Source organism: Streptopelia decaocto (assembly GCF_964273445.1).
Source record: "Streptopelia decaocto genome assembly, chromosome: 2".
Taxonomy (NCBI): Eukaryota; Metazoa; Chordata; class Aves; order Columbiformes; family Columbidae; genus Streptopelia; species Streptopelia decaocto.
Window position 1 is genome coordinate 6,611,606 of NC_138655.1, and position 22,823 is coordinate 6,634,428.

Sequence of the window (22,823 nt, forward strand, 5' to 3'; positions counted from 1 at the left end):
TAGTCTATGAGACTTCTGGAAAATTTTAGTCTGTAAATTACAGCTGTGGAAAATAACATTATAGTCTCAGTAGAGCTAAAAGAAGCAGTCAGTATTTCATTTAAAGACAATGTTATTTCAAACAGGAGACTGAGAAATGGTAGAAATTTCAGTGACTCTTCTGTATGAGCTCTGGAAAGGTGATTTAATTTTCCCATGTAAAGGATCTTATGCACCTGTTGTTCTATTAATAAGTGAAAAAAAAAGTAAAAGACAGGAAAGTCACAGAATCACAGAATCGACTGGGTTGGAAAAGACCCCAGAGATCATCCAGTCCAACCCTTGGTCCAACTCCAGTCCATTGACTAGATCATGGCACTAAGTGCCATGTCCAATCTCAGTTTAAAAACCTCCAAGGCCGGTGAGTCCAGCACCTCCCTGGGCAGGCCATAAGTCCAGCAGGTATCAAAGCTGTATAGTAACTTGTATCATGTAAGTAATTCTGTTGTGTCTCATCCTATGCATAAACCTTTTAATGATATTTCCTCATGCAGAGTCCAGCAATTTCTGAACAACTGTGCAATTTTCACTTGTCTTAATATTTACACCTCCAATACACAAAGGGAACTATGTAATCTCTATAGTGAGAACTGTGATTTGATTTTATGTGGAGTTTTGAACTAATCTGATCTGTCTGATTTCAACATATCTTTGGGATTAAAAATATCCTATATTTTCATCTTAATGCATTACCCCATGCAGTGATGAATATCTCCAAGTCTCTCAGACATCTGCCCATTCCCTCAAGGTGTTTTGAGCAAGGTGCCACTGGCTGTTTAGCTTGTTTTAAGCACAGACTCAGATTTCAGTGACAGTTGCAGGTGCTCAGCAGTATTAGGCACAGACCCAAAATTCCATCCCCTCTGTTGGAGGATGATATTTGCTTTGTCTGGAGCACTAGACTTGAATTCCTAGTTTAAATTCAGACTGTAGCTTCAATAATGATTGTTTCCTTTGCAGGTTTCAGAAAATGTGATTTTAAGTGACAACAAATCATTAAAAAAGAAAAAAAGTCTGTCTTTTTAAAAAATTTTCTTTTTTTTAAAAAAAAAAACAATCCTGAAAGACATACTTCCAGGTGTTTTGAGACAAACACAAAAGAGAATGCACATTTTCAGTAAACAGAAAGTGAAATTTTCTCATCACATCTTATGCCTGTGGTGCTTCTAGAAAGAAAGAGCGTATTACTTCACAAAGGTTCATATTTTACATCTTTGATAATTTTCTCGAAGTGCAATCAATCATTGACTGTCAATTTTCTTGCTTCAACAAAAAAAACCCCACACTATAGATGGAGTTCCACCTTTGCAAAACCTAGCTGAACATTCTTTGTGTTATAAATCTTTTAAATCCTACCTCTCAGAGCAGGATAGATGCCTCTGACTTTGCCTTCAGTGCATTTTTTGTATGGTCTGTTGTTAAGAAGATGCTAATCAGCAGGAAAAAGTAGAATTCATCCTACCCAAATTAAACCATCTAAAATTCAAGTGTATCTAGATGAATATGTTTCTGTAGGCTTTAACTAATATCAATGGAAAGAGACAAGCACAAACAGTAATCAATTGTCCTTTTCAGATATGTATCTCAGGATGGGCCATCTCACTGTGTGCACCTGCTGGTTGATTTCCACTGATAAAAAGCAGAACCTAGTTGTCCCACCTCACTTTCTTTGGTAAAAAATGGGTAAAAGGGAATTGTATTTATAATACTCTATCCTCAGTGAACAACTCTACATTTCCAAATGCATTCATGTGCATCTCCTGTTGTACTCTGGTATTCAATAAAGGACATTTACACTCACAAAAAACCAATACAAACAAAGAAACAAACAACAACAAAAAACAAACCCCACATATTTGGTTAATAAAAAGAGTGATATTCTGTTCATATTTATAGAAATAAAATCTTTTTGTTTTTTTATTCTGCATTGCTGAGGAAGAAGACATTTAAAAGGAATGAAGGAAAAACTGCTGGGCAGATTAATCCGTCTTCCATTCTAACTTATTTATTTCAATTTATTATAGTTACTTTAAAAGTGTCAAGCTGGGATTGTTATCCAATGTAATCCTTTCCAGATGAAGATAACAGACTGACAGCTCCCTTCATGTTCTGTTTCAGAAAACCCAATGAAAATATTTTATTGACAATAAAAGAAGGATAATCTTGCTGGTGGGACCTATTAGATGAAGGTACTAATGACTCAGTTTATGATCCCACACGGTATCTTCAGTGTATTTGGCAAGCTGAATTGTACTACATATAAATCTGCTCAGCACTCTGCAACAAAGTGAACAGACACACTTCTATTAATTTAAGCTTTAAAAACAACAAAAACCTTTGAATTTTGCAAAGAAAATGGTCTATGCGAGAATCAATGACAAACTTCCTCCAGGAATCTATCCAGGAACACAAAAAGTCACAGGGAGGCAGGAAAGCCTCAGTTTGCTGAGAAACAAACCAGAAATCTAATTATAAGGATCAGAAATTGTCAGAATTATTTCAGCCATTTCTAATTGGTTTAAGCTGTAGATTTTGAATCTCACATTAGTTACAGGCAGGTAACCAGAAGGATTCATGACTATTTCTCAACCAAGAAAACCTGATCCTTGTTCTCATTCAGCTCACAAGATAACCCAACTGAATACTAACTCAGTGAGGGAGCTCAGCTTCAGAAATACTCTGCTGACCCAGTAAATGCACTGCTCTGTGCACTCTGGTTACTCTTGTTTGGAGTTGTTGTTGTTGTTGTTATTGTTGTTATTATTATTATTATTTTACATGACAGGACACCTGGGAGCAGTTAACACGTCTGACTGCTCTGGTTCCCTTTGACTCCTTCAGCAATTACCTTGACCTACTGCTTCATTTATTCCTTTCTGCCACTGTGGTGAGATGCTGCTGTTGCCACATATTTTTGCCTTTGCTCTTATCAGACAAAACCAACCACCTTTACCTTCAATGTTGTAGATGCCAAATTATAAATATAACCTGGTGTTTCTCTTTTTGTAGGTGGAAGATGTATTGAGTGAGGCAGATTTTCAGCTCAAGTTGGACCTGCACTTTACTGACAGTGAACAACAGTAAGTGCAGTTTAAAAGCTCAGTTGGTAATGTAGGAGTTTGTTCAGTTGGAAAGTTACTTTGATGAAATGGAAGTACTTTGGAAAAAGGGATAGCTTTGATAAGTATTTTCTTTGTCTCAATATTGAAGTATTTCTATTTCTGCTCTCTGTACTTGAAGAGTGTATCTCATACTTCTCCTTAATGGAACTTTTTTTTCCTTTAAGCATGATACTTTTTCAAAGGTGTTAAGTGTTGCTCTATCTCTGCTGCTGGTAAAAGGAATATCATGACTCACCTCCACGTGAGCAGGGGCTGTGATTCAGGAATGCATTTACCTCAGGAGACAACAAAGTATTTTCTTGCTGAAGACGGGTGTATGAACATACAAAGAACTTGTATAAGAACCAAAGCTGTCTCTATATTTTAGGAGGAAAATCTTCCCATTGACTTTGGTCTCTTCTCACTGCATTTGGTTCCCTAAACTTAGGTGAAGTGGGAGTAGTGTCCCTTCCTGAGACATAGCGCAAAGTGTGATCCCGAACATTATTCAGGCCTCTCTGAATCACAGAAAAGGCTTCCAATTACTTCAGCAGAACTTATGGGTGTGTGGGCGGGGATGCAGAGAAGTCATCTGAGCTATGTTTCATGCCAAGACTGTCTCCATGTGATTTTATTCATATCCACAGGGTACCTAAACAAATTTCAAGAATGTTTCCTTTATCTTGAAGATAAAAAAAGTGAAAACTTGTTCTCTCAGGCAGGTGGGACTGGACCAACAGCTGCGATGCTGATGGGTCTGGAAGAGGGCAAAACCAAACATTAAGCGGTAGCTAAAAATGAAAAGAACTGAAACTTTCAAGTTATGAAATTGTGCTCTAACACAAACATTTATTTTCTGTTATCATCTGAATGAATAATCCTATTTACTATAAACTTAATTGGTGTTTTTTTTGTAAAAGGATATTCTGCAAATCTCATTCAAACACTTCTTGGAACTAACCATGCATCATACTCAACTATCTCATCATAGGTTTTCTTAGCTCTGGAAAAAAATTGGCTTCTATGAGCAAGTTCTTTAATGCTGTAAACCGATTTTTTTGCAGAAGTGAGTTTCACTTACATTGAGAGGATATAGCTAAGCACGCTTCAGGTTTACATCTCAGCCTCCTGCCCTACAAGTGAATTAGGTGTCATGTGGTTGACCGCACACTAGGAAAGTTATTCTGGAATAGTTGTAACCAAACTTTAAATTGAAGTCTTTGTTTCTATTTACTGAAAAAAATGAGAAGCCAGTCCAATTCTTATTGTTTCTCTGCAGTTACTTCACCTACTCTTTTTATTTTTGACCTATTGCATTTTTTTTCTAGAAGATCAGCTATCTGGAAAGGTACTTTGAATATTTTCAGTTCTCTGGCACAGGACTGTTTCTACCTCTCACAAATTGTCTGAGATTTTTGTTCTTACACTGAAATCACAAGTAGTGAGCTGTTCAGGCTATGAACACTTGTAAGCTGAGCAGTTTGCTAGATGCATGTAATTCTGCTACTTCTTGATGTCCCCAGAACTAGCACATAGGTGGACATCAAAGACCAGGTGAAACTGGAGTTGCATCACATGTGTTTGTCTTTTATATGATTTATTTATATATATATATACACACACATTTGATATTTATTATTTGTTATTTTGTATTAAATTTTGTTGTAGTATTTATATTTATTTTTATAGTTATGCTAGGCACAAATACAACACAAGATACTCACTAGTTGTGTAAATCTTCTTGAATCTGGCGAATGATATAAATTCACCTCAAGCCATCTCCCAGTCTGCTGCTTGTAGCATGTTATAGGCTTTGACAACACAAGCTTTTGCCAACCCTTGTAAACCTCTTTCTCTTCCAGGCTGAGAGATGTTCCAGCGATCCCTCTGATCAGCAGCCGTACACTGTGTCTTCACTTCCACCCCCGGAGAGGTCTGCACCACCATGTTCCTGTCATGTTTGACTATTTCCACCTGTCGGTGATATCTGTCACGGTGCACGCATCACTGGTAGCATTACACCAGCCTCTGATCAGGTAAAGGACACAGAAATGTCTGTTGAAAGGCAAAGGAGATTCCTCTTCTGAGTGCATTTGCTTATGGTACCAGAGAAGCAGAGAGGATAATTTAATTTCAAGATTTTTGGTCCAGGGCTAGGATTCTGGAGATGGGGGTGTGGAGTCAACCTCTGACACAGGTTCCTGCCTTTGATAAGACACCAGAGGACTGATCAAAAGCTAGTGCAATTTGTGGGTAGAGCTTCAGAAGTTTTGATTATACTTAATCTCTCTATTCCCCATGTGTAACGAGTGGAAGGTGAAATTTCTCCTGTTGGCTGTTTTTCTTCTTTAGTCTAAAAGCAACTGAGAGCATTTACATTTTTTCCCCACCTTGTTATTTTGTAAAGTATTCAGGACAGCTGGATGCTAATCTCATCTGTGGCCTCTGTGTATTAGCATAATTCATAACATGGCTAGAAGGAGGTATGAACAAGTCAATACTGGATAAGGCTCTGTTGAATTTCTCCTTTACAGCATCATCTGATTTAACCATGCAGCAGTGTAATACTAGCTTCCATGGGGTCTAGGTGTGATTTATGTTATCTGATTCATAATGACAAGAAAATAATTCAGGGCTCCTTCAAATAAAACAGGGCTGGAGGTCAATATCCGCTAATATTTAGAACAGGCAAGGGGAAGCAAAGGTCTTTCTGGCAATTTACTTTGTGTCAAATCTTGTCATTGCCTGAGATAAGGAGTTCTGAGAGGGAGGGAGCTCCTTGGGTCCTGAAGCAAAATGCAGTTTTCAGTGTTGTTCAGCTTCCCTCACTCCAACAAGGCCTTGCTGTTTACCAAGTGATCAGGAGACTCTTAAGTTTGACAAATATGCAAAAACCACTGTGTCAGAAAGAAAACATGAACGTGTAGACTATTTTTTCTCTGAAACTCTGATTCAGTTCTCCAATTATACAAAGGCATTGCTCGTACACGATGCCATAAAATGAATTAAGACTGTAAGAGGCTGAGTTGTGACAGTGATAAGAGTCATATTGGTACATCAGACTGACACATCTGTCTTCTGCTGCTGAGATACAGGTAACTGCTGTATCTCTCTTCTACTGTGTTGACTTTTTAAATGGTGAATTAGATTGTAACAGACTACTTTTAACCAGATAGTTTTCCTCAGGTAATTTACCCATTGTTCTGCTACATAAAAGGATGAAAGAACAATAGTTATCAGACTTAATGACTATTTTCAGTGCTTCGTTACCCTCTAATGAATGGAGGTGCAGACACTTGTTACTGTTATTAGGCATAAATCACGTGATGAGCAACTGTTTTGAAGTCAGATTATTATAGCTTTTAAAATATTATTTTGTCCACATTTATGAAGTTTACAATACTTTTACTTAATGCAGTGGAAAGAAGTTTTTTGACAACACAGTACAGTCTCATTTGCTTAACCCAGTAATTTTAAAGTGTCATACTGAGGATTTATCCTCTTGTTGATAAATATTCAAAACCCAAAGAACTTGTATGACATGCTTTCTCTAAATATAAATCAGGGTGAAGACACTAGTATAGAAGAAATATCAGTTCCAAGCATTCTGCAACAAAACTAGCCAAATAAATCTCATTTGCTTTTCTCACATCTCAGAGCATTCCTGTTTATCTCTTAGGATTAGAGTTTATTAGGAACATTGAAAAAAAAATAATTATAAAGTCAGGAATTCACTTTTGTAACAAAATAGAACTCAAATGACTGGATTTTTTTTTTTTTGTCACTTTATAGAAAAAATAAACACCAAATAGTTACATTGTTTGGGGAAGAAAAAAGTCTGTACAGTATTTCACTGGGTTTTTCTTTTCTTCCTTGAATTGTCCTATCATAGTATGTACCTTACATGTATATACATATTATTTCTACAAATATGTATATACGTAAATGTAAAAGAACAACAGTTCTAGATCTGCCCTGTAAATAAAGATTACACATTATGCAAAATTGATATTCACTGCTGTCCTAAAGTTGTCCCGGAAATAAACCTTGCCTGAAGCACAGCATATGCCCTGTGGACTGAGCTTTTCATATTTTGTTCTCTCTGTTGGAAAATTAGATACTCTTCCCCAAAGACCTTCGTTGTTGCCTATATTTAAGCAGTGAAAACAGCAGGGAAAGTAGCAAGACTGATTCAGGCCTTTCCCTGCAGGGTAAATTACACCCACAAATAGCTCCTGTTGGGCAAAGCTTGCCAGGGTGCCTCCATTACCTCCTGTCTTTTGACAAGTGAACATTTTGATATTGATGTTGTCCTGGTTAATAATTCTTATGTAATAAATATTACATTGGGTTTGATACTTTGAAGCCCTCACCTCTCACCAAACTCAGAATGAGTGAAATTCATGTTTCTGTGATCCTTTGCAGCATTCTGGATGGGAATTTTGCAGCTCATCTCTTTTAAAGAGTATAACCCTCAGCTTATTCATGGGGTCCCAATTGCTAATGGCAGTTGCTAATGGCTTTATGCATTTTCTTAGGAGGTGAGAGGCTGAGTAGGAAGGTGATGAGGCAGTTGACTTACCTCCAGCTCTGCTACCTCTACATCACCCTTATTTGGTCCAGGTGTGAGATGACCAGGAGCACGTTGGGATGCTTTGAGGCTTGGATCACCTCCTCTCTTGGCTCCTTGGACAGCTGCATTCCTCCGAAATGCTGCTGCAGAAAGGATTCTGAGCAGCAGTGAAGGGGCTGGGTGCTTTGATTTATCCTGGCTGAGCACTGTGGCAAAGCTTGGTTAAATATTCTCACTTCTACCTTTAGCGTTCTTCAACTTCTCTACTTCTTTCCTTTGGATGCTTCAACTTCTCTAGTTTGAATTCTTCATCTTCTCTTACACCCCAGAAGTGTCTGGGGAAGCTGGACTGCTCTGGGCCAAGTCCAAAACTTTGGATTTCCAGGCAGCAGTGCAATAACAGGGGAGAACAGGGATGTGGGGTGCAGTGGTTGTGATGGCTAATGTACTGACCTGAAACACTGCTCCTCTCAACTGCGCCTTCCCCTACAGCCAAACCCTTTTGCCAGGCACAGCAGGACATTGTCATGTCCTCTTGGAGTGACTGCTGATGCGCAGGGCAGTGCTGTTTGCACTGAATGCTTTATGGCAGCTGCAGGTCATGGAGAAGTATTTTCCTACTTTTGGGATCTGGGAAAAGAAGAGGAGAGTCTAGAGCAGGAATTGACTGGCACATCTTTCCTAACATCACAGAAATGACAAATCTCTTTGGGAAGTAAAAGGCTTGCCTCTGACAAGCTCATTTTACCCAGGATGACAGAGGTCATAGAATCATAGAACAATTTGGGTTGGAAGAGACCTTCAAAATTGCCTAGTCCAACCCCCTGCAATGAGGAGGAACATCTTCACCCAGCTCAGGTTGCTCAGAGCCATGTCCAGCCTGGCCTAGAGTGTCTCCAGGAATGCGGCATCCACCACCTGTCTGGGCAACCTGTTCTAGTATTTTACCACCCTTGATGTAAAAAATTTCTTCCTCATGTACAGCCTGAATCTCCCATCCTTTAGTTTAAAGCCATTACTCCTTGTCCTATCACAATAGGCCGTGCTAAAAAGTCTGTCCCCATCTTTCTTATAGGCCCCTTCTAAGTACTGAAAGGCCACAATAAGGTCTCCCCAGAGCCTTCTCTTCTCCAGGCTGAACAACCTAGGTCTCTCAGCCTGTCCTCATAGCAGAGCTGTTCCATCCCTGTGATCATTTCTGTGGCTCCTCTGGTCCATGTCTGTCCTGTGCTGAGGGTGCCAGAGCTGGATGCAGGACTGCAGGGGCATCACACCATAGCAGAATAGAGGGGCCTCAGCAAGTCTGCCAAAAGATAAACAGAAAAAGTGAATGATGTTCAGGCTTGAGGGTACTACCCTGCTGAATGCACTGGCCCCAAAAACTGGCTAAATATATTTTTTATTCTCTTACCTAAGCTCCAGAGGCTAAATGCAAGCAGACTGTTGCAGGAGAAAATGAGGAGGAGTCAGGGTTTTTGCACTCTATTTTTCTGTTTTGCATGGATTAGTCTGGTTTCTGAACTGAGGCTCTGGCTTTTCTCCTAACTCCCTGTAACTGGCTTCACAACTCGTCCAATCTATAAGTGGAACCAGCAGTTATTTGTCCAGCATCAGCTATTAGAAAAGGCATTTTGTTCCAGTGTAGTTCAGACTTCAAGAAATATTTCCCAAAGGGATGCATACATGTCTATGGTGTATAGATCTACTTAGTCTCAGGCATGCTGCAAGCTCAGTGCCTTTCTTATGTTCGACTCATTTAGGAAGCAAACAGCAAGAAACATAGTTACTCCCTTCATTAACTCCATAGACCTCTGTACTACTTCTTCCTGAGAGGAGTTGATGCATATGTTGATGTTGATAAGTTAAAAATACAGCTCATAAATAATCTCTGAAACAAGTACACAAATTCAAAGTTTCCCCCACACAGATAATTTCTCACACTGAAAACAATAAAACAATATGCTGCATTTCCTGTTAACCAGCATGGACAGTAGGATCTGGTTAACATCTCTTCTTCTGAAAAGTTGTCCAGTCCAATTTCTTCCCCTGAAAGCTTTTCTGGAAGTGTAAGAACAGTGTTCTGTACCACACTGCTACTATCTGTCCAGACTGGGTGTCCCCAAAACAACACATTGTCTAAGGGCTGTGCGGAATCCACATCACTTGATGGTCATAGTATCTGCAGTCCTACTTTGGGTTTTGGGCTTCTGCTGAAAATATTTTCAATCTGAAAAACAAACAAACAAACAAAGTAACAACAGAAATTGCTGCAAATAAACAAGATTCTTCATTGCAGGCAGCTGGCAAACCTGTTTTCTCTTGTTTGTACAAGAAAGCGGGTTAATTTCTTCAGCTTTCTGGATTCTCCTCAAATTTCTAGTCTCTTCCTCACTTTCATATGCATGTCTGTGAAGACCAAAGTAGACATTCAGGATTTTACTTGTTAATATTGAATTCTTCATTACCCACACCCAAATCACTGTAGAAGAAACAAGAAATCTTCTTGGTGGCATGTGAGATGGGGAAATAACACAATACACATTTTGCAAGTGGGGAAACCAAGACACAGATACTGAACTTCTCAGTGCTTTGAGCTTGTTCTACTTTGGGAAGAGAGAACAGAATCAAAGGGACACAGGGTTTTTAAAGGTTTCAGTCCTGACCTAGATCTGCTCTGCTCCACTGCACTGAGGAACCAGGCCAACTCTGGCCATCCTTGAGCAATTTCATCTCACCTAAATCTTGTTATTCCCAGGCATCCCACTGTTCCTCAAAAGCATGACTAATACATCTATATATACACACACTGCTGTGCCCTGTACACCTTTAATCTGGGTGTGGACTATGCAGGGCAATTTTTTTACAATTTCATGTGTAGTTGAAACCTACTTAAGGGTAGCTTGTATCTGAAACTGCCACAGATGTAATCCTGAGTAGCAAAGTTCATGTTTATTTTTCCAGTTCTATCTCATTTGCAAATAAATTTACCTGTAGAAAGAAAACTGAATATTTATGGAGTAAAAAGCTATTCCTTCCATAATATGTTTATTTAAAGAATATGATTTTATTTTTTCTCTCTAAGAACTCTTGCATAATAACTGGATGATTTTTCCTCTTAATTTTCTTGTATTTGTTACTGTTTGTTACGTATCTACAAAGACAAACCTCTACTTCGACAAGCCATTCTCCTCAGCTACCAGCCAAGAAGTCACTTAAGAAAAACCTGTTTATTTCGAAGTCAAACTTTCAAAAAAAAAAAAAAAAAACAAATCAAAAAGAAAAAAAAAAAAAAACAAATCAAAAAGAAAAAAAAAAAAAAAAGAACCACCCAAAACTGAATATATTTCACCCCATTATTTTACCTGCTTTGAAGTTTTATAGCAACTGAGTTTGCCCAGGACAAATAAACCAGCAATTTCCAGCCATCAAAATAATCAGATTTTAAACCATATTCCCTTGCTGACTCTGTTTGGGATCTAGGAAGAAGTTTGTATCTCCATTAAAAAAAAAAATTAATAAATCTTATCAGATTTACAGAAGAAGGTCAGACCATTTTCCAGTCACTGATTACAACCTCAGTGAAACTCCTTGCATAAGGAGAAACATGTCTAGGGGAACACAACCTGTAAATATCCACATATTATTCTCAAATAATATGGCATCACAGAGGTGTGATGGGATGGTTTCTATGACTTGAGTGTTAGAACGGAAGGATGCAGGCTCTTCAGGAAGGACAAGCAGGGGAGATGAGGATGGGGTGTTGTCCTCTATGTCAGTGACCAGCTGGAGTACATGGAACTCTGCCTGGGAATGAATGAGGAGCCAGCCAAGAGCTGATGAGTCAGGATTAGAGGAAGGGCAGGGCCAGGTGACAATATAGTGGAGGTCTGCTGCAGGCCACCTGACCAGGAAGAATGAACAGACAAGGCCCTCTTTAGACAGATAAGAGCGGCCTCATGTTCACAAGCCTCGTTCCTCATGAAGGATCTTTATCTTGATATCTTTTGGAGGGACAACACAGAAGATCACAAGCAATCCAGAAGGTTCTTGGAATGCATTGATGATAACTTCTTTTGCCAAGTGATAGAGGAGGCAATGAGGAGAGGTGTTGTGCTGGACCTTGTTCTCACCAACAAGGAGGGGCTGGTGGGGAATGTGAAGCTCAAGGGCAGGCTTGGCTGCAGTGACCGTGGAATGGTGCAGTTCAAAATTTTTAGGGCAGCAAGCAGGGCATACAGCAAGTTCACTACCCTGGGCATCAGAAAGGCAGACTTTCATGTCTTCCAGGATCTGCTTGCTAAAGTACCATGGGTTAAAAGCTTGGAGAGGAGAGACAACCAAGAAAGCTATGTTCTATTCAAGGATCACCTCCTCCCAGCTCAGGAGAAATGTATTCCAACAAAGCAAAAGTCAGGTAAAAATGCCAGGAGGCCTGCATGGCAACGAGCTCCTGGACAAATTCAGACACAAAAAGGAAGTCTACAGAGGGAAAATATGGGCCTTCTTTGGAAAGAAATGGGAGACCTTATTACCTGGGATATGGAGAATGCTGACGTACTCAGTGTTTTGGCTTTTTTGCCTCAGCCTTCACAAAAAAAATGCTCTAGTCAAACTGCCCAAGTTACAGAAGTCAACAGGCATGACTGGGAGAATGAAGAACCACTCACTGTAGGAGAAGATCAGCTTTAAGACCATCTAAGGAACCTGAAGGTGCACAAGTTCATGGGATCTAATGAGGTGTATCTGCAAATCCTGTGGGAACTCACTGATAAAGTTCTTAATGCCCTCTCCATTATATTTAAGAAGTCACGGCAGTCTGGTGAAGATCCCACTGACTGGAAAAGAAAAAAAAAAAAAAAAAAAGAAAAAAAAAAAAAAAAAGAAAAAGAAACACCTGGGGAACTACAGACCAGATTCTCCTGGAAACTGTGCTAATGTATATGGAAAATAAGGAGGTGACTGGTGACAGCCAACATAGCTTCACTAAGGGTGAATTATGTCAGACAAATTCAGTGGCCTTCTACATTGTGGTTATAGTGTTGGTGGATAAGGGAAGAGCAACTAACGTTATCTACCTGGACTTATGCAAAGTATTTGACTCTGTTGTGCACAACATCCTTGTCTCTAAATTGGAGATACATGGATTTGACAGATGGACCACTCAATGGATAAGGAATTGACTGGATGGTGACACTCCAAAAGTTGTGCTCAATGGCTCCATGTCCAAGTGGAGACCAGTGACTAGTGGCATTCTTCAGGGTTTGGTATCGGGTCTGGTTCTCTTTAACATCTTTATCGGCAACATGGATAATGGGACTGAGCGCATTCTCAGCAAGTTTGCTGATCCACCACACTGTGTGGTGTGGTTGACACACTGGAGTGAAGGGATACCATCCAGTTGAACCTTGACAGGCTCGAGAGGTGGTCACATGCAAACCTTATGAAGTTCAACAAGGCCAACTGCAAGGTCCTGCAAGTAGTTCAGGACAATCCCAAGAACAAATACTGGCTGGATGGAGAATGGACTGAGAACTGAAGAGTTCTCTGAGTACTGAGAAGAAGGACGTGAGAGTGTTGGTTGATGAGAAACACAACATGACCCAGTAATTTGCACTTACAGGCCAGAAAGGCAACCCTATCCTGCTGCTTCAAAAGAAGTGTGACCAGCACGTCAAGGGAGGTAATTCTGCCCCTCTGCTCTGTTCTGGTGAGACCCCACCAGAAGTCCTGCATCCATCTCTGGGGTCCCAACAAAAGAAGGATATGGGTGTGTTGGAACAAATCCAGATGGCCACAAAGATGATCAGAGGGCTGGAACACCTCTCTTATGAAGACAGGCTGAGAAAGCTGTGTTTGTTCAGCCTGGAAAAGAGAAGGCTTTGGGGAGACCTTACAGCATCCTTCCAAGGAGCTAGAGAGGGACTTTTTACAAAGGCAGGTAGCAAAAGGGCAAGGTGTAATGGCTTTAAACTGAAAGAAGATGCATTTAGATTAAATATAAAGAAGAAATACTTCACCATGAAGGTGGTGAGGCACTAAAAATGGTTTTCCAGAGAAGCTGTGGATGCCCCTTCTCTGGAAGTGTTCACAACCAGGTTGGATGGGGATTTGCACAATGTCACCTAGTGGAACGTGTCCCTGCCCATGGCAGGGGAGTTGGAATTGGATGACCTTTAAGGTCATTTCCAATCAAAAACATTTGATGATTCTATGAAAACCAAATAACAGTTCATCCAGGTACCCTATGACCACAAGCAGAAGTAATTTGCCGTAAGTTATCTCAAAGATTTCAATCAAAATGCTGAGGGAAATCAGTGTTGTACATTGCATCTCTCCTGATCTGTGGGAGTTAGAAGGAAGGTCCTGGTGAAATCCAAACAGTGCTGTCAGTGGAAGACATGAGAATTTAATTCTGAGGTGATTTATTTCTATGGGACTTAATTATAATTTTCATCTTTAAAATCAGTAATATTTGGAGGAAAAATAAGTGATTTCTCCATAAGATCTGGTCTAAGTGGGCTGCAAGTTTATTTCCTGAAATTCCGCTCCTGGTTCAGTCAGAAGATCATCATTTCTTGTAACTAGAAATGTGAAGATTATATTGTGTTGGTTTTGTGGGTTTTTTTTTTGGTGTGTTTTTTTTTTTGGTTTGTTTGTTTGGTTTGTTGTGGTTTATTGTTGTGGTCTATTGTTATTGTTATTGTTATTATTTTTGTTTTGTTTTAGTTTTTGTTGTTAGTTTTTTTTCCAGTTTGACCATTTTATATAATGCAATGTACATTTATTTTTTTTCCCATGCAAGAGTCAGAAGATCTGTATCCGTTAGGGGTTTATTTGCACCATTTTGCTGAAAGCTACAATACAGGAAGAAATTAAGTTTTGCTTACAAAAAAAACAAAACCAAAGAAACAACAAGAACAAAAATAACCCCTTATTTTTTAAAAAAGTCAATGAAAAATTTAAAAAGGTTATTGTATTTTGGGACAGTTTAATCTCAGAGGCAATATTATATTTTATTAAACTGGCCTAAAGCATTTATTCTGAATTACTTCAATAGAACATGCAAATTAACATTTATGAAGGCAAATGCATTTATTATGCTGACGAACTGTCATCTGATTTATATGTTAGAGAATAGTCCACAGAAGATTAAAAAAAGGGTATGATTACTTAATATTTTACAACATAGAAGAATTAAGAGGTGTTGTGTTAAATTCTCCAAAAGCAGGTTCAAAACAGAAATTGCAGCACATTAATATGTGCACATTAAAATGCCAGTCATTCCAAAAGATGTTATAGGGGCCAAAAGTATAAATCAAAAAGGCATGGACACAAATTCACAGAAGATAGCCATGACTGCTGGAAATAATTGCCTGAATATAACCTTTGAGTCAGAAAGTTCTTAAATTTTGATTGCTGGTATCTTCCAGGCTATATCACAGGAAAAAATGCACTTTTCAAGGAAGCTTTCTATAGTATGTATCCACAGATGACTGCTATAAGAACTATGAGAGTCCTTTGAAAGACAGACACATGTCATGGATAAGGTCATCAGAAGAACAGTCAAAAAAAAATCAAATATAAATTGTTTATTTCACTGAAAATATTAATAATTCTGCACACATGTTCATTATCCCTGACATGCTCACATTACCTCTTTTGAACTTTTTTGTCCTGACTACAAATATAAGCTACGGTTAACATACAGGATGAGGATCTAAATATTGATATTAAATCAATGCTATGAAATAGTTCACATGGTCATGTAAATCACCAAGGTGAGAGATTCATACAAATGTGCCTGGTTGCAGAAAACATTGGAAAAGCTAAATGCAGAAAACAAAATTTGATGCAGTAAATTAACCTATTATTGCTATTAAAAGTTGTCTTCAAGTATTATGTACTTCAGAAAGCATTTAGGGAACCTCAACAGTTTTTCAGCCTCCAGTTAAAGTTTCCCTTAACAGATTTTGGCAGCTTTCCCCAAAAGGGTTTTTGTTTTACAGCAGTATGTGAAATCAATTTCCATAAAACCAAGAGATTAAAATCCCTCCTTTGCTGTAAAAGCAAAAGATAAATAAATAAATAAGGCATTAAAAAGTGCTTTCCTCTCCCTTAAAACCTTTGAAAGCTTTGCTAATATTCAAATGAGGAGTATTTTGTGTGCAGGCAACATTTGTTTAAGCTTCTTTCTCTGATACCACAGCAATAATTTTTTATTTCTGCTTCTTGAGCCTTTGCAGCAGACCAGGGCAAAACCATCATCCTATAACAGCTGAAATTATTCAGGGTAGTGTTTATCTCTTGTCTGTTTGCAATTGCTTTAGTTTATTTTTATCTTAAATGTTGCATGTAGGAAATACACAGAAAGACTTCATGCTGCTTAGAAGCAGCCACCTGGAAGTTTCTTGTATCACATATATTAATATATACATAAGCAAATCCAGATATACGTTAAAGTCTTCTACGCCATCCTCCCACTCACAGGATGTCGTTTTTGTCAGTGTATGAATGCTAGGGGATATATAACAAACAGCAGTTTGAGGTGAGGCAGGGATTTGTGATTAATCTTCTGAAACTGCTCCAATTCCTAATTTTGCTTGAGATTTTTTTTCTGATGTTGCACACATCACTGTTTCCCTGGACATTTGAATCTTACTTATTATTTGGGTGATAGCAAGTATTGTTGCTTCTCTCTTTGTCTTGTATCCTTAGCATAAGCATCCTCTTTTCAGGTGTGTGTGCATTTCTGTACAGCAGTCAGAACTCTTGTCAGTCCTTAAAAACTGATTCAGGTGTAGATATCCATGAGTTCTGGCTGATCTGAGTTGACATGACCAAATGATACACATCTAGGCAGAGGAATAACCTCAGATTGGAAAGTTTTGGCAGAATGAATGTCACTGCCCTGTGGCTTTTAGTTCTGGTGCATTATGGTTTTAAAATGTTTTTTGTGCTCCTACCTTGGAAGCTTTTGTTCTTCCAAGGAGACCAGGTCTCCTGGGTGTGGTGTAATTTGGGATGCTTGGATGGGCATCATGTGCTTGTGGATAGAGATGCCAATCTGAAAGCTGTGGCACAAACTCAGTGGCTTTACAAACAGCAAATGTGTTTTTCTTTTTTCTCTGCAGTTCGTCATTTCAATGCCACCTTTGCCTACATGCTTTTTAAGAACAATTTTGGTTGCTTGCATCACAATTTAGATTCAGTAATTTGGCTTATTGTACTTGCGACAAGTAGACTGATCTTTCTCTTGAGATCTTGATGCAGTTTATATATAAAACACACTATCCCAGGGACTAACAATGAGGTTTATCCCACCTAACTTCAGTTGTTTATGAGGCACCATCCTAACCTCTCTCTGTAGTACATAATAAGAAATAAGCACTTTGAGAGTGAAATTCGTTTAACCTATTTGAAATCACTGCTTCAGAATTCATATCCTGAAAATGCTGATTCCTCTCCAGCAATGCTAAGGCAGCCTACATCATTAACTGGGATGTAGACATTTGCTCAGATTTAATCCAGAATAAGAACCCCAGCTAAGCATCGGAACTCTGGTGGGCTCAATTCTGAGTAAACACCAAACAAGGTGTTCCACTCTTAATGGGTTCACGCTATAAGATAGGAGACATAAAGATACACTTAGAAGGCAACACTGTGATCATAAGAGTCATCACTGAGAGGTAATTACCTCAGCACTAAAACAACTTCAATTATATCAGACTTTTGAGGAAGGATTTGGATGACGGCAAATTCATGTTGCACATAGGTGCGGGAGAACATATCCCCAGTGAATGGACTACACCCAGCAAAAGGAAATACATGTTCTGGGCTGAAATCTTGTCAACTTGATGCTGGAAGCTTATGCCATGAGAAAGTGAGAAGTGGGAACTAAACTTACAATCTGTATTAAAATATTTGAATGAGCAATAAAAGATATTGATAGCAAAGAGATTTCATGCACAGTTTAAAGAGGAAAGTCTGATATGGTTAAAGCCAGAGAGAAAAATGTTGAATGAATAGAGATAAAAGCTGATGAGAAGCTGGATGAGTATTATCTATGTGGATAGACAGACAGGTTGTATTCTTGAGATGTTATGCTGGAAAAAAAAGATCTGCAAGAGAGCAGAAAAAGGAGAGAGTGAATGCCAAGAAAGAGAGCTCCATTCACATCATTTGAGCTAGTGAATACTGGAATTACAGTGTCAGCTTGAAATAAATAAAAGCAAAAACAAACAAGAACAAGAACAAAACCAAAACTGCAAACATATTCCAAGGAACAAAATAACAGTGGCACAATGATGACTCTTCCCTAACAACATGGTTCTGATTATTTTTCTTCTCAATTTTTTCTTCTTTTAGTTTTGCTCGCCCAGGGAAAGGTTCATGGCTTGGTAAAGGAAACCTGGAGGCAGGACCAGACCAGTCCAGTATGTCCTTAGAAAATCTAGTGTTTGGAGCTGGCTACTGCAAACCTACTTCTTCAGAGGTAAGGAGCATGAACAATGATGTCTTACTTCCATTTGGTCACACAGAATGTTCACATTATCTGTGAAGAAAATGCCCTGTCTTATATCTCTAGAAGGGGGATTTTGTTAGAAAAGATCCTTTCAAACATTTCTACATGAACCAGCTGGCACTTGGATACACAGTTCCTGGGTTCGACCCCCACCTATATGAATAATTTCAGAAATGTTAAAGATATATGTATATACCTCTGATTGACTGACAGTTCTAAAGCAGGATTCATCTGACCAGGTGTGTGCTGTAAGGTAAAATTAATTATTCAGTAAAACATATTTGCTTTCAGGTCTTGTGTTCGTCAGCCAGAGGACTTGAGTCATTAGTAAGGATGTTGAGAAGGTAGGGTTTGTGTCTGGAGTATCAAATGTTGTGTGTGGTGGTGACAGGGTGCCTTACTCAAGGCAGATGTCACAATTAGTGCATGTCTGACCTTTTTACATACCACAGGTGAAGTGGAGAGCTTGTTGTGTAATTTCTAGTACAAAGTTGTTTGTTTAGAAAACAATAATTAATTTTTTAACCGCTAGCTTTGAAGTGTTTTCCATCAGAAAGTTTTCCTCAGTTCTAGAAACTCAACCCAGAAATTAACTTGTTAGGAAACCCTGTTTAAAGGGTTCTGATTAACATGCTGCCCTCAGCTTCCCTCAACCTTTCCTGTCAGAGCTGTTCTGTATAAATGTTAAAAATATGCTAGCCTTGAGCGGCTGGTGCAGAACTAACAGGGAATTAACTCAGACTGAGAGAATGTTTGTCCTGTGGCTTCTATCTGAACCATTGGGTAATTGTATGCTTTTGGCAAACAAATTGACCTCAACCTCTGCCTCTCCGATAGATACTCACATCATATAAATTAAAATAACCAATTCAAGTGTTTGTCTCTGTAGACTCATCTTTTTGTCTCTGTACATCACACAAGAGAGAGGTTTCTTTGGGGAGTCTTTCCTACTTTTCATATCCCCTGGACAAAATTATGTTGTAAGAAGATAAATGGAAAGGCTAATTCTCCACTCTCTTTTTTTTTTTTTTTTTTAATGAGAGCATAATTATTATCCTAGCAGGTGACCTATTAAATACCAAAATGAAAACACTCCATCATGAACTGGCTTTAGCACTCTGCGACACTTCAGGTCATCTGAACATCACACACCAAATAATCATAAATATAATGCTGCACAGTCTTCCTCCAGAAGTTTACACTGTCAGATATGCATTTGCTTTGCTTTAGAAGCCTATGTAAGTTTTGACACCTGTTCTTGATCTGAGCATTTTAATGTAATAGACTGTGATGGCCTTTTTGCACATGCTATCCGTGATGTATGATAATCAGTAAAGACTATTTCTCTTGGTGTAACATAAAAATATAAAAATTCAGTGCTAGAAAAGAAACTGTTGTGGGGCTAAACCTAAGTCCAAGTGAGAGGCTTGTGACTGCTGGTTTATGTGCGTGTTTATATCCAGCTATAAGGAATGGAAGGAAGAGGAGTAATATTATTTCTTACAGGGTTGCAATGCTTTACAGTTGGTCAAATTTACTTTCCTTTACAAATTTGTAGATTCTATTCCAGATTTTTTTTTTTAATTTGCATGTTAAATGTAGCCTCAACTGGATTATAGGCATGTCCAGATATGGAGAATTTTGCAGTCACTGTCACTGCGCATGAGAATGGATCCTACCCTTTTCTTTAGATGACAACTGCAAACCTCTGTACTCACTTTATGTATGTATTTGTTTGAACTTCATGTGCAAATTAGTAACTGTTGATTACCTTAAGTCAATATATACCACATTTTTTCATTTGAAAGCTACTCTGATTTGACGTAACTGACTAAATCTAGGCTAGAACAATTAACATATTTTGTCTTCCATGGCAAACAAAGCTTCACTGGGAAGTAAGACATGGGAAAGCGAGGTTTAAATAGACTTTGTTTAGTTCCTTTTTACATCATAAAATGCAGTGAAACAGTTAATGTTGGTCTGTCTGGGTTTTTATTTTGTTTTGTTTCATGTCTGCAAAGATGAGTTTGGATCCTTCTACTTTTTATGTACATTTCTGTGTTTTCCTTGATCTCACAAGTCTCCGGGCTTAAGCTCTTAAGATGCATCTCTTGGGCAGGTGTCTTCCATCTGATGTATTTTCTAGGGAACTGAATCTGATTATTCAGTTCTCTGTAAGACTACAAACAGTTTAGACTTTCATTATTTGCAGCTTACCTATTGTTAGTAAATCAAAACATGCTTTTTCCCACCCCAGGTTGCAGCCACATTATTTTTCCACAATATTTCAATTTAAGCAGAAGCCTGTAATAGATAGGAACTCAAATCATTCCTATTGCACCCTCTTTCTCAGGTCTAGGAGATGCGTGGCTTAAAACCCCTGGAAAATCAGTGGTTCACTGTGTCTTGAGACATTTGCTATGTCCACAGTTTATTCATTTTCATAGGTTTGATATAAATTTAACAAAGTCAGGAAGCAGACTTGCTGACAGAAGTAAACTTTGCCCTTTCTAGAGCCATCGTACTCAGTAGATGGACTAATGGTGTGGTATATTCAGATTATGTGGCAAGGTTTTGGAAGCTGAAGGAGATAGGGGCAGGGGTGGCTTCTGTGAGAAGACACCAGAAGCTGTCCCAACGTTCAAGTCAGTTCCAGCTGCCTCCAAGGTAGACCCACTGCTGGCCAAAATGGGCTTGCCCATCAGCAGTGTTGGTGGCACCTCTGTGATAACATATTTAAGAAAGGGGAAAAAACTCTGTATAGCAGCTTTGAGAGAGAAGAGTGAGAAAATGTGAGGGAAACAACTATGTAGGCACCAAGGGCAATGAAGCAGGAAGAGATGAGGTATTACAGGTGCCAGAGCAGAGATCCCCCTTCACCCTGTGGTGAAGACCATGCTGATACAGGTTGTCCCACTGCAGCCCATGGAGGACATCATGCTGGAGCAGGTGGTTGTGCCCTGAAGGAAGGTGCTTTTAGATTTGTTCTTCTTTCTTTTCCTACTCTGTTTAAATGGTAACAAATTAAATCAATTTCCCCAAGCATGTTCTGTTTTGGCTGCTCTGTCCTTGCCTTGAACCATCAGCTTTTTGTTATATTTTTCTCCCTCTGTTGTCTTGAGGAAGGGCAGTGACAGAGCAGCTTGGTAGGCACCTGCAGGCTGGCCAAGGTCAACCCATGACACACAGTTCAGAAAATATTTGAACACATCACTTCAGTAGAGTAGTGGCTGGATTCACAGTAGTACTAAGCCCTCAGGAAAGCCAGAATTGTGCTAAAATCTGATGTTAATACTACTAAGTCATATTTTCCAGATATCTCTCGAATACAAAGTAGAGGACTCTTGTCTTGACATGTCATCTCTAGTTCATACACCCCATTTTACTTTTTTATTCCTGTCAAAAAATAGGTGCCTCAGAAACCTAAGTTTTGTTTTAGGGTCATAGATTGATTGTGGAAGTTCTAATCTAGAGAACATAGTTGAGTTACTTTTTCCTTACTGAAAATGCAAGTGACTGACTTCATGTCTAAAGAAAGTCCACATCAATCATCAACTCCTTTTGCCACTTCCTGAGTTAATCTTCTGTGTTTGGGCTGCTGAGGTGCCACTGCTTAATAATAGATCCTGAAGGGTTCTTGTTCTGCACTTCTGACTTCTCAGTGTGGAGACTAATTAAATGCCAGCAGCTTTGGATTGCACATGTGCATTTTCCCTAGCTCCCCCCAAATGACTTCTGAATAACACTGACAATTTTGTCATCTCCTGGATTAGCAAAGTAGTTGTAGTAACTAATCCTATTTTCATCTATCCAGAAAACAGGATCTTTTATTTCTCCATTCCTCCTTCCTTCCCTCTTCAATATTTTATTTCTATCTATACTACACTTTTTCTTCCAAGCAAAATTAAGACAACAAAGATATTTCTTATTGAAATATGACATTTTTTTGTCAGATAAATAAAAAGGAAAATGCTTTTGTGTTCTAAAAAACAAGTAGAGAGCAATCTGCAGAATAAGAAAAAGTGCTAGTACTTTCTCGATCTCTCTTCAGCCTATAACCTATACTCATGGGGAATATATATCACAATAGATTAACAGTAGGCTCAAAATAGGACTGTATCTACTGCAGGCTTGGGAGATCTAGTGTGGTGAATCAGACTCATGGGCTGTGTGTGACTTGCTTCCCTCAAGGGCACCTGAATTTGCCTCTGGGTCTGCTAAATTGCTTTTGGCTGTGAGGAAGTTCAGGAGGTCATGGTGGATGTTACGAAGTCTGTATGTGAACGTCACACTGACTCATGCTTTCAGGTGATCTCAGCAGCCATCAGAGCTGGATGCTGAAAGATACCTGCAAACCCTACATCTACGATAAAACTAAATGTTCCTTGCAGAACTGAAAATTGAATGGTCACTTGCACTTCAGGACTTTTATGCCTTATTGTGTACCATACACCTCTTCCATATCCAGAGTCGTGAGACTGTTTTAGTGTCTTTGTAATATTGTGCATAACATGCCCGCTGTGTTATAATCAAGTTGAGTCAATGACATACTGGGGTTATTAATAAACTGTACTCATAGTAATCTTAT

The 22,823-nt window shown here is 38.8% G+C and overlaps 1 protein-coding gene across 1 annotated transcript in view; it reads left to right on the top strand.

The window, feature by feature from the left end:
- The window catches only part of FAM135B (family with sequence similarity 135 member B), a gene marked incomplete at both ends in the record, with an annotated part of 144,170 nt that overhangs the window by 71,179 nt on the left and 50,168 nt on the right, over positions 1-22,823 (top strand). Inside the window, 3 exons of the mRNA XM_082045143.1 lie at positions 3,049-3,119; positions 5,003-5,176; positions 18,079-18,205. Of these exons, the coding sequence (XP_081901269.1) occupies positions 3,049-3,119; positions 5,003-5,176; positions 18,079-18,205 (372 nt within the window). The remainder of the gene's footprint in view (positions 1-3,048; positions 3,120-5,002; positions 5,177-18,078; positions 18,206-22,823) is intronic.